Source organism: Beta vulgaris, chromosome 6, assembly GCF_026745355.1.
Source record: "Beta vulgaris subsp. vulgaris cultivar EL10 chromosome 6, EL10.2, whole genome shotgun sequence".
NCBI classification, from domain to species: domain Eukaryota; kingdom Viridiplantae; phylum Streptophyta; class Magnoliopsida; order Caryophyllales; family Amaranthaceae; genus Beta; species Beta vulgaris.
This window is the reverse complement of record NC_079207.1, coordinates 59,660,908-59,673,512: the sequence shown is the minus strand read 5'-3', so window position 1 is coordinate 59,673,512 and position 12,605 is coordinate 59,660,908. Positions and strand designations below refer to the sequence as shown.

Here is a 12,605-nt window from a genome sequence, read left to right as displayed (position 1 = left end):
CAACAACAATAAGGAAATATAGTTGTTAATCATAGAATAATTATTAGGTGAACTTAATTATTGAATAATAGAATTAAAACGGGTTTAACAAACATAATTTTTAATATACAGGACAAGGGATGATCTGATGAACTCCTAAACAAGATGATGCTTTGAAACTCATATCGATGTACTCTTTCACTTCAACTTTGTTTTTTTAAGCAATAGTCATCTCGTATTATGTTTGGACATAACCAGCCAAACATTATTGACTGACTTCAAGTTCCAAGCAATTTATTGTATAATAACTTGAGAAATCATATTGATTAAAAGTAAACTTACTTATTATGGAAGTTGAGTTCAAAACAGTTGTGTGTGTGTGTGTGTGTGTGTGTGTGTGTGTGTGTGTGTGTGTGTGTGTGTGTGTGTGTGTGCGTGTGTGTGTTCATATACTTATTATGTATTAGCTCATGAAAGTTTGGATCACGGAAACATTTAACTCTTACCAGCCCTCCTCTACCCCTTGTTCAGCCTCCCCAGTCCTCCCCCCCCCTGCCTGGCCTCCCCCACCCTCCCCTACTAGCCCTCCCCCACCCTGTCATCTCTCCTCTCACTATACACACACCCTCCTCACCCCCTACAAGCCCTCCCTCCACCCCCTACCAACCCTCCCCCACAATCCCCAGCCCTCGTTAGCACTGTATTGTAGCAGCATCAAGAGCACAAAAATAAGAAAGCTAGGATTTAACAAGTATAATAAAGCAAAATAAATAAAATAGATAGTAACCATTAAAAAAACGTGAGATTGAAATTCTCTCGCGCTTTTTCTCTCTCCTAATTTTCTCTCGGTTTCTCATGTAAACCGTAGCCATGGCCAGAAAATATGGATGTGGGAGAAAGAGTGCGAGGCCTAGAGGTCCAAATTCGGATTCTCAAGCACTGAAAACTAAATCGATGGATGAAATCTTGAGAGTGGAAGCAATTAATTTCGATTTTCAGGAAGAAATTTTGACTCCTAAATCTTCGTTGATGCAATTAAAACAACAATCAAAAATTCGACACACTTTTAGTGACTGGCTTGAATCGATTCACCGATCCAAGGAGAAGAATAAGGATCATAAATCTCGAGGTATGATTCCTATCTTTCAACAATTTGAAGAGGTGGCATCTGATTTAAATGAAGAACGATCTAAGAATGCGAATTTGGGTGTGAATAACATCGATTCTGTTTTAACAATGCAAATGAATGAAAATGCGAACTAATCTTTGGTGAAAATTGATGTGACTGATATTCAGGATGAAATTGATTTCTAGAATTCATCAAAAATTGATTTCTAGAATTCATCAATTATTTGTTATGTCCTTGGTACGAATCCACCTATTCAAGTGATGGATGGATTTTTTAGGAGGATCTGGAAAACTTTTAACATAGATAATGTAGTTATGATAAAAAAAAAAAGGTATGTTTATAGTGAGGTTTCATGCTATGGATTCGAGAGATAGGGTGTAAGGAGGCACATATTTCTTTGATCATAAGCCAGTCATAATGAAACTTTGGTCTCGGGACATGGATTTTGAGAAAGATGAACTTAGATCCTTTCCTATATGTGTGCAGATTAGAATTGGTCTGAAATATTGGGGTGAGAAATCACTTTTTAAAATTTTAGCTCAAATTAGCCAGCCAGGGCAGTGTGATGATGCTACACTCAAGAGAGATAAAGTGCAATATGCTAGGGTCTGAGTTCGAGTAAAACTCGATCAAACTTTTCCTAGTTCTGTAACCTTCTTGGATGAAAATGGTGGGAAGCAAGAGCGTTCTGTGCAGTATAAATGGAAGCCCAAACAACGTAAGAATTGTTTGAAATTTGGCCATGATACTCTGGAGTGTAGGATCAAAAAGAAAAAGCAAGTTTGGGTCCAAAAATCTACTCATGAGGCTATTGTGAAGGCAGTTGTTGTGAAGTCTGTGGCACTAGAGAATCAAAAACCTTCTTAATCTCTAGTAGATGCAGAGGGCTTTCAGATGGCTCTTAGGCCAATATAATTGAAGACTACAAATACTGCAACTACAAGCATAAATAATGCATTTGATATTCTATTGAACGTAGCAGAGGGTGAATTTCGGGAAAAAGGGGAACCATGTGAAGTGCAAGAATAGGTTTTTGGTGAGTATGATGTGCCACTTGAATGTGTTGTGTGAAGAGGGAGCTCTTCCACCAACAATGGATAGAATCTTAATTTGGAATGTCCGGAGGCTCAATGGTCCTAAGAAGTAGTTAGATGTTAGGAATTTTATTCAACATCATGTTATGGGACTTGTGGAGCTCTTGGAAACAAAGGTAAATGCCTCCAATCTAGGGAGCCTTTATCAGAAAGTTTTTGGAGGATGGTTTTTTAGCTCTAATTCTGCATTCCATGATTGTGGGAGAATAATTCTAGCCTGGAAACCAGCTGTGTTCTCTGTTAACATCCTACAGGGAACTAGTCAAGCTATTCATTGTCAGGTTAGTCCTATAAATGGATTACCTTCTTTTTTATTGTACCTTCATATATGGGTTCAATGAAAATTCTAGAAGAAGAGAATTGTGGCAATTTTTCAAGTAACATAGTACAAATGATTCATGGATAATTGGTGAGGACATGAATTGTGTGATGAATGTGCATGAATGAATTGGGGCTCCAGTGAGAAGACATGAATTAGAAGATATCAATCAGTGTATGCATGAGTGCAAAGTGGAAGATGTTAAAGCTACTGGGAATCTTTTCACTTGGAACAATAAACAGCAAAGAGAGGCTCGAGTCTTTTCTAACATTAATAGAGTGATGGCAAATCTAGCTTGGCAGACTCAATATTGTAATGATGAGGTGGGCTTTATGAATGAAGGCTCTTTCGATCATTCTCTAACTTTGTTGACAGTGTATCCCAGAGCAAATTCAGGAAGAAAGCCTTTTCGTTATTTCACTATATGGAGGCATAATGAGTTATTCCTTCCAAGAGTGGCTGCAGCATGGCAAACTTCAGTAAGAGGCACTAAGATGTTCTCTTTTGTTTAGAGGCTGAAAATAGTTAAAAAAAAGAATTGAAAGAATTGAATAGGCTTGGGTTCAATGAGGTTCAGGCTGCTGATGCCAAGGCCTTCCAAGATATGCAACAAGCTCAAAGCATGATGCATGCTAACCCAGGGCAAGTAGAGCTTGCTGATGCAGAACTATAAGCAATTACTGATTAGAAATTGAAGTATATGATCTGTACTGAATTCTTGAGACATAAAGCTAAGCTGGAGTGGATTAGACATGGTGATGAAAACAGTTCCCTCTGTCATCAAAATAGTAAGGCTCGAAGAATCCAAAATCAAGTGTATGTTATCTATGATAAGGATGGTATTTGGCAAGATAGAGAAGAAGGAGTGACTCAAGCTTTCCTTGATTTTTATCAAGGTTTACTAGGGAGTACCAGCCCAAACAGGAGACTAGTGGTCCAGCAAATTGTTCAAAGTGGCCCTCTTCTCACTAAGGCTCACAAAGCTATACTCAATAGTAGTTATACTGTTGCTGAGATCAAAGCTTCCTTGAAGTCTATAGATGGCGCAAAAGCACTAGGCCTTGATGGCTTTCGTGCTTACTTCTATAAAGATTCTTGGAGCATAGTTGAAGAGGATGTGATCCATGTTGTATTAGATTTTTTCACCTCTGGTAAGTTACTCAAGGAAGTTAATTCAACTTCAATCACTCTAATACCTAAAAACAAGTGCCCTACTCATGTTACGTTGGTGACTTTAGACCAATCTCTTGCTGTAATGTTTTGTACAAGTGTATCACAAAAGTCTTGAGCAACAAATTGAGTAGTATACTACCTGATATCATTAATGATAACTAAGGAGGCTTTGTTCAAGGTAAATATATAGTGCATAATATTATGATAATCCAGGATATTGTTAAGCACTATGGAAGAAAAATGTTAGTCCTAGTTGCTTGATGAAAATATAATTACAAAAGGTATATGATATTATTGATTGGGACTATTTAAAAGAAATGTTACAATATCTTGGTTTCCCTGAGAGATTTACTCAATTGGTGATGACATGTGTGATAACTCCTTTTTTCTCTCTAATGATCAATGCTTCTCTTCATGGCCACCCCTCTTCAAAAAGAGGCTTGAGGCAAGGAGATCCCATCTCTACTCTCCTATTTGTTATAAGTATGGAATACTTATCAAGAATAAATGTTGGGGAGCTATCTCAATTCAAGTTCCATCCTCGTTGTAAGGCTGTTAAGCTTACTCACTTATGTTTTGCGGATGATCTCATAGTGTCATGTAAGGGGAATTTTAACTCCATCTACATCATGTTGCAAGCTTTCAAGCTTTTCTCTGATGCTTCTGGTCTCAAAGCTAACATTCAGAATTCTGCTTTCTGTTGCTGGGGTATGAGGGTTGATGTTCAGAGGGTGAAAGATATTTCTGATTTTCCTAGATGCTCACTGCCATTTAGGTATCTGGGTGTGCCTATCTGCTCTAGGAAAATTACTTCTGCTCAGTGTGATATGCTGATTGAGAAAATGACTAGCAGGATTAAGGTTTGGAGTTCTAGAAATCTTTCCTATATGGCTAGAGTGCAGCTCATAAATTCTGTTTAGTTAAGCCTTAATCAATATTGGCCACATGTATACATTTTACCTAACAAAATTTTGTATGAAATTGTGAAGATTTGTTGATCATTCCTCTGGAGTGGGCAAGTTTACTCTCAAAAGCCTGGGTTAACTGCCTAGAATAACCTCTGATATGAAAATAAATTTGGAGGCTTAGGCTTTAGATACATATTTTTGTGGAATATAGCCTACATGGGTATATATGTGTGGGCAATTATAATGAAAAAAAGATAGTGCCTGGATTAGATGGGTTGATGTTGTGTATATTCAGAGCTCTAACGGGTGGCAGTGTGTGCCTAAACAAGGGGCTTCACGGTCCTGGAAGAAGATCTGTGAGAGAAGGGATCACTAGGGGAAAAAACATAAAGGGCTGCGCAGGAAGGGCTGCGCTTTTCGTAAAAGCGCAGCCCTACTAGTGAAGGGCTGCGCTTTTTTAAAAAAGCGCAGCCCTACTAAGAAGAAGGGCTGCGCTTTTTAAAAAAGGCGCAGCCCTTCACTAGTAGGGCTGCGCTTTTTCAAAAAAGCGCAGCCCTTCTGTAGGTAAGAAGGGCTGCGCCTTTTTGAAAAGCGCAGCCCTACTTAGTGAAGGGCTGCGCTTTTTTAAAAAGCGCAGCCCTTCTGCTTAGTAGGGCTGCGCTTTTTTGAAAAAGCGCAGCCCTTCCTGAAAAATTTTGAAATTTCGGAATCGCGCGCTTTGAAATATTGACGGGGATTCGTCAAATATATTATCCCTCATTCTCTCTCCTCTCTCACGTCCCTCATTATTCCTTTCCTCCTTATCTCTCACCCTCTCTTCTCTCTCATCTTCTCTTCTCTCTCAAAAACTCCCATAAACATTTGTCTCAAAAACCCTTTTAAGTTTTTTCGATTTGCACTAAATATGACGACGGAGTCCGATTGCCTATTTATACCTTTTCGGAAGCGGAACGAGCCAACAAGTCAAACTCACTGCTTTGCGTGATGTTTAGGCTTTTTAAGCCATCCGAGTTCGTTTAAGCCTCCAAATAGCCATTTTAAGTTTTTCCGAATTTTTTTTTTCCTTTAAATTATGTATTTGGGTTTTGTTTTATGTATTTAAACATTATTAGGTTGTAGTTCTTGTATTTTTTCAGATCTATAATGTTCTTGTATACTTCTCTTTGTTTTGATTAATGTTCTTGCTGTATACTTCTCTTTGTTTTGATTAATGTTCTTGCTTGTATACTTCTCTTTGTTTTGATTAATGTTCTTGCTTGTATACTTCTCTTTGTTTTGATTAATGTTCTTGTATACTTCTCTTTGTTTTGAATGTTATCTTGTATACTTCTCTTTGTTTATTTTGATTAATGTTATTCTTGTATACTTCTCTTTGTTTATTTTGATTAATGTTCTTGTATACTTCTTGTATATTATTGTATACTTCTCTTTGTATATTAGTTTTTGTTCCTTTTTTTCATTTTCGTTTCATTCTTTTTATTGTTTTGGATTTAGTATTTTCGTTTCGTTTCTCTTCTCTTATGTTTAATTTCAGAAAATGTGAGATTATGAGTAAAAAAATGACAAAAAAAAATTTTTTTTTTTTATTTTTTTTTTTTGGTAGGAAGGGCTGCGCTAGTTAGGAAAAAGCGCAGCCCTTCTAGCCCAGAAGGGCTGCGCTTTTTCCTAACTAGCGCAGCCCTTCTGGGCTAGAAGGGCTGCGCTTTTTCCTAACTAGCGCAGCCCTTCTAGCTTAAGGGCTGCGCTTTTCTAGCGCAGCCCTACTTAAAAAGTGAAGGGCTGCTACTGAAAGGGCTGCAGTCAAAAAGCGCAGCCCTACATGCCTTTTTTAGCGCAGCCCTTCTTCATTTTTCCACTAGTGGATAAACTGAAAGTTGAGTTTACAGTAGATGAATTCAAAGCAATGCCTGCATATTCTGTTAATATGGTTTATAACAAACTAGTTCAACAGCAACATCAAGTGAATTGGAGCATCTGGAATAGACTTAGCTTGCCAAAGGATCGTTTTATTTATTGGCTTGCTATACAGATTAAGCTTCAAACTACTTAGAAGCTGGTCAGGATTGGTCTTAGTGTGACGGACAATTGTCTGCTATGTGGAAGCACCTCAAAAAGTCATGCTCACTTATTCTTTGAGTGCCATTGCAATAAGAGGTGTCTGCAGGCTGTTAAGAGCTGGTTGAATATTCAGTGTGCTACCACTGATTTGGGAAGGATCTAAGGTGGATTAAGAATTATAAGTAGTCTCAGTTCAAAAAGAAGGTGCTCTATACTGCTGTTGCAGCTCTCATTTACAAGATCTGGCAGAGTAGAAATGAAAGTTTTTGGCTTGACAAGGTTCCTCTTATACCTAGAGAAATTAGAGATATTAAATTTCTAATTAAAAGTAGAGTGTTGGTTGTTTTGCCTGATAAGATATCTCAAAGAGATAAGAGGTGGTTTCAAGAGTTATTAGCTTCTCTTTTTTTGGCCTGTTTTAGGTTGTTTTGGTTGTAAAGTAATTGGTTGGTTATAATACATCTTATTTACTTAGCAAAAAAAAATTAATAAAACAACCAAAAAAGAGCCAAACTTTCAAACCTATCAAACTTTCATTATTCAAACAAAAATATAACCATAAATTAATCTGTCCAAAAATTAATTAGAAGAAATGAAAAAATTATGCAATGGACAGTTGCAAAGAAATGAAAAAGAGAGAGAGAGTGAGTGAGTGAGGGGAATTACCGGAAGAGGAGAGAGAAAGAGAAGAAACGATGCGTGGTGGTTGCACGTTAATGTGTAGTGGCGCTGCGTGGTGGTGGCGGCGCTGTCCTAAACCCACTAAAATCAACCCGGTGAAAAGACGAGAAGAGATGAGAAGAGATGAGGTGAGATGAGAAGCGAAGAGATGGTGCGATGCTCTGATGATGGTGCGGTTCTCCGGTGAGCGAGAGAGTGAGAGGGAGGGGTGAGGTTTTCGTTTGAGTCAGAGTGAGAGAGCAAGGGAAATTTGGTAATCACATTGATAGTGAGAGAGCAATGTGATTACCCTGCAATTTCTTTTTTTATTTCAATTTCTAATCAAAAGATTACCATTAATATGGTAATCACATTTAATACCCTCATAGAGGGGTTAGTGGTATACCTAATATAAGGTAAATTATGAAAATTCATTTTTGCAAAGTCGTAGATATGCACATTTAATGCTTTAGGGTTGCAGCTTTAATATATTTCCCTTATAGGTTTCTTTCAAATTTGCGAATCTAAAGGATTGGCCATGTCTTATAAGATTAACTAATATATATCAATGGCACTTCAAAAAAACTGATGCAAAGACATCTAAAATTATGTAGGTTAAGCATATTAGAAATGATGCTATTAGTACAAGGGTAATAATATAATACTTGATAGCTTAGATCTTAGGAGATGATTGTAAGTGCTGGATGCATTTTATTTAATAAAACCATCCTTTCCTATTCCTTCAAAAAAAGAAAAGTAACGAGCTAGATACACGTAAATTTGACAAATCTTGTAAGAGTATCGATCTTTTTCCATGGAAAGCTTTTGATGAAAAATGCAGCACTTGTTTGTGAGTGGCTGAGTGCAACAATGACATATAATTTTTATATACTTGTGTCATTCAAAATTAAATAGATAAAGCAAAGCCAACAATGTATGATGCTTCTCTACCAAAATCACTCTAGCAAGCTTTTGCAATAACTAGTTTTTATATCATGCACTCGTTAAAAGTCTAGCTAGGTGCATCGTATTCTTTGCTTTCAATTTTTAACCAACAGAAATACACTCACGAGTGTATTCACCATATGCTCGCATACTAAACCGCGTGTCTCTATAACAGTGCTTCATTATAATTCTTATTTCTTAATTATCCCAAAACCATACATGCATTTCCCTTATCTCAACATACAAAGAGAAAATACAAGTCCTTCATCGAGCGAGAGATGGAAGTGGTTAACATGAGGCAACCACAAACCGGTTACAACTTCAATACTAGTAACCGAAATGAACGAGCGAGAAAGTTATTTCGGGTTCATATTTTCATCTTTTAAGAAGAGCAAGAACAAAAATAAGCATATCCAACGTAATCAACCTCTATGTAACAACTACAAGGTAGAACGTTCAATCAAGAATGATGATGTTGATTCGAAAGCCGACATTTTTATGCAAGAAAAGCGCAGGAATCAATCACTGATGAATAGCTCCACTAACAAAGGATGTGCAGGGGATGTCGACTGTGAGGCTGAGCGTTTCATTCGAGAGAAGCGCAAAAAGATGTTGTTTAGTAAGACCATGTCCTTCTTTGTAAGGAAATAAGCTTTTTTTTTTTTTTTTTTTTTTGGGTATCCCCCACTTCTTCCAATATACTTCCTCCGTTTCTAAATAAGTGCAACATTTGCATAATGTTTACTATTCACAGTTTGAACTTTAATTAGCTTTGGTGATTTACATTTTAGGAAAAACATAGTCATGTGGGATCTTGTTAGATTCGTCTGAATGTGAATTTTTTTATATCAACTTTTTATAATCTTTACTTATTGATAATTGAAGATATTAATAGTTAAATTAATGCATTGGCAAACGTGAAAACAATAAATGTTGCACTTATTTAGAAACGGATGAAGTATGTGTTTGGATCCTCTAGAGTTGTAAAATAACTCTACAAGGTAGAGTTTAAGCAATATCAACCATTGAATAAAAAATCAATGGCTCATATATTTTCTTTCCAAAATCCCCCCTATTTTATCTCATAAAAATCCACCCCAAAATCTTTCCATTCCACCAATATGAGCCCTCGATTTTAAAATGTATAGCTCATATACAACTCTACCTTGTAGAGTTTCACGAAAACTCTAGAAAATCCGAACTCAGGAAGTATATATATTTATCCGAGTCCAACTCGATTACGATTCAAGTTTAATTATCAAGGGAGAGATTTTCTATTTTATATTGTGTGTTTTTTATTATTGCTTTGTTTTCTGCTTTTTCAATTTGCCAAAATTCTTTTCTTGTTACTATGCATCCGCATCAATCATAATATTTTTTTTGAGGGTATTGACATCGAAGCCAAGCCAGCCTAGAAAGTCTTATGAAATCAGATTTTGTAATTCATCTTAAGCTCATAACGACATAAACAATTGGAGTAGGTAAATGTAATTTAAGGAAATACTCTTCCATCTAAAGTTATTTTCTCTAAATTTTTATCAATAACTATATGTTCCCATAAGTTAATATGTATAAATTAATTGTCATGTTATTAATTTTATATGGTATAAAGAGATTGAGACTTGATAATGATTAAACATTTAAATTAGATATACTCCCTTTATTAAATGAAGTAGGAGCGAGATATGAAAGTTGGTCATTTTATTTATTTAAACATAAGACAAAATGTGGTTGGAGATAGTGTAAAATTATATCTATCTCTATTATATAACGGAAGGGAGAGTAATGGTGTCCTATTTTGAAATGCCTATTTTGCCCCCCTTCCTTTTCTAAATTACAAAAGGAATGTCAAAATCAAAATCGACACTCAAAGAAAACTACCGCAAATTAATTTACAGCACTCACTCAGAAATTAAATCACTTAAAAGAATAAACTTTATTTACAAATCACTCATACAATTGAGAAAATCACGTTATAACAATCACACAAATCACTCAAATAATCAGGAAATTTTATTAAAACTTAAAACTAACATACAAACTAAAACTAATAACCTAGAACGTGAATACATACAAAACCATTTACAAAAATTTACTTACAAATCACTATTCTCAAGAACCACTCACAATTAATGGTGGGCCATGATAAAAAAAAATAGAGGTGTATTTGTAGTGAAATCATAATTTAGAAGTTAGACAAGGAAAAAAATTATTACTTTTTTTTTATAGTGTTTCCTATATATAATAAAACTTTTACATATATTTGGATATATCTTTTTCTATTATATAATAGCGATTAATTATCAAGGTAAAAAGGTTTATGTAAAATATCATTCAAGAATTAAAGTACAACATATCTCTATTATATAAGGGAAGGGGGGAGCTATGGTGTCCCCGAATGAAGATACTATGTTACCCCCTTCCCATTCTAAATTACAAATTTACTTACAAATCAAAGGTGGCTTCAAACAAAAATACCAAAAATATAATTATAACAATCACTCACAAACTACAACCTATGAAAAAATTGACTTGAAATCAAAGTGTCCACTTTCTTTACAATTTATGAAGTACTATACTTAATTCAAAAATCAACTAAAAAGTTATAATATTAGAAATCATAAATAAATTCAATAAAATGTCTATTTTGTTCATAGAATTTAACTTTGAAAAGTTAAAAAAGAAAAAAAGAAAAGAATGGTGAGAGACTTAAGTGACAAAAACTAAACCAATCAAATATTACAACTAAAAACAATTATACTTCGTATGTCTAATGTTCAAATTTTGACTCTTATGCCAAAAAAAATCGAGTTTCTGTTTCGAAAAAAAAAATTCAAGCACGCATCGCGTGCAAAAAATTCTAGTACAAATATATTAAAAGGCATGCAAAAATAAGAAACTGCATGCCGGCCACGTGGCACTCTCCCTAGCTAGGGAGTTTTAGTTCATGTAATCCATGTACAATAAAAAAAATTAAGAAATTGCATAGTATAGGATTTGATCCCGATACCTCAAGTACATATACTAAAATTTTAACCACTAGGCTAAGTTGTATTTAGTAATATCATAAAGTATTATATTAATAAATGAAATTTTTTCTTACTCGGGGCATATCCCGGACCTAATAACTAGTTGGTCCAATAAATGGGGTAAGGTTGGGTTGAAAGAGAAGAGACCTTTATTAAATAAGGAATAAAGTAATGATATAGAAATATTTTCAGTATAGCTACGCAGCATGATGAAGGTGGTAGACCATTCAAGTTTCTGAACTTTCTTGCTGACCAAAATGGTTTTATTGAAGTGGTGAAGGAGGCTTGGGGCTCAGAGAATCATAGATTTAAAATGAAAAATATTTGGGTGAGATTACAAGCAGTTAAAAGAGCTTTGAAAAGCTTTCACTCAAAAAATTTCTCTAAAGCTCACTGTTAGGTGGAAGAGTTAAGAAGAAAATTAGCTGTTGTTCAAGCTTTGCCAGAAGTGACACAATTAAGTGAGTTGCAAGAGGAAGAAAAGAATCTGATTGCACAGCTGAGAAAGTGGTCCAATATAGATGAAAGTATACTGAAACAAAAAGCAAGAATTCAGTGGTTGGCACTAGGAGACTCAAATTCCAAGTTCTTTTTCACTGCAGTAAAAGTGAGAAAAGCTAGGAACAAAATTGTGTTACTGCAGAATGATAGAGGAGATCAGCTGACAGGAAATTCTGAAATTCAAAATGAAATATGCAATTTTTGTAAGGGGTTGCTGGGGACATGTTCAAGTCCGCTGGAAGCAATAGATTTGAATGTTGTGAGAGCTGGGGCTAAGTTAAGTGTTATTACTTGTGAGTATCTAGTACAGCCTATCACTATTCAAGAGATAGATCAAGCACTAGCTGCTATAGATGATGCAAAAGCTCCAGGTTTGGATGGGTTTAACTCAGTGTTCTTTAAGAAGAGTTGGCTAGTTATTAAACACGAGATATATGAAGGTATACTGGATTTCTTTGATAATGGTTTTATGCACAAGCCTATCAATTGCACTGTTGTAACAATGATTCCAAAAATTGGTGAAGCAAAACATGCTAAAGATTATAGGCCCATTGCCTGCTGCTCCACTCTATACAAAATAATCTCTAAAATCTTAACAAAGAGATTGCATGATGTGATCACTGAGGTGGTGGATAGTGCTCAGACAGGATTCATACCAGAGAGACACATTGGTGATAACATTCTCTTAGCCACTGAGCTTATAAGAGGATACAATAGAAGACATGTCTCTCCTAGGTGTGTGATCAAAGTGGATATTAGAAAACCATATGACTTAGTAGAGTGGGTGTTTCTTGAAAGCATGCTCAAAGA

General features: G+C 35.4%; 1 protein-coding gene across 1 annotated transcript; it reads left to right on the top strand.

The window, feature by feature from the left end:
- Positions 1 to 3,221: 3,221 nt before the first annotated feature.
- Positions 3,222 to 3,809, top strand: LOC125498526 (uncharacterized). Its single transcript, XM_048646750.1, has one exon. It carries the CDS (start codon positions 3,222 to 3,224, stop codon positions 3,807 to 3,809), a length of 588 nt encoding a protein of 195 aa, XP_048502707.1.
- The last annotated feature ends 8,796 nt before the right edge of the window (positions 3,810 to 12,605 follow it).

What these genes read in the sequence shown, in the direction of transcription:
- LOC125498526 (XM_048646750.1), top strand. Translation starts at nt 3,222, where the DNA reads ATGATCTGTACTGAATTCTTGAGACATAAAGCTAAGCTGGAGTGGATT.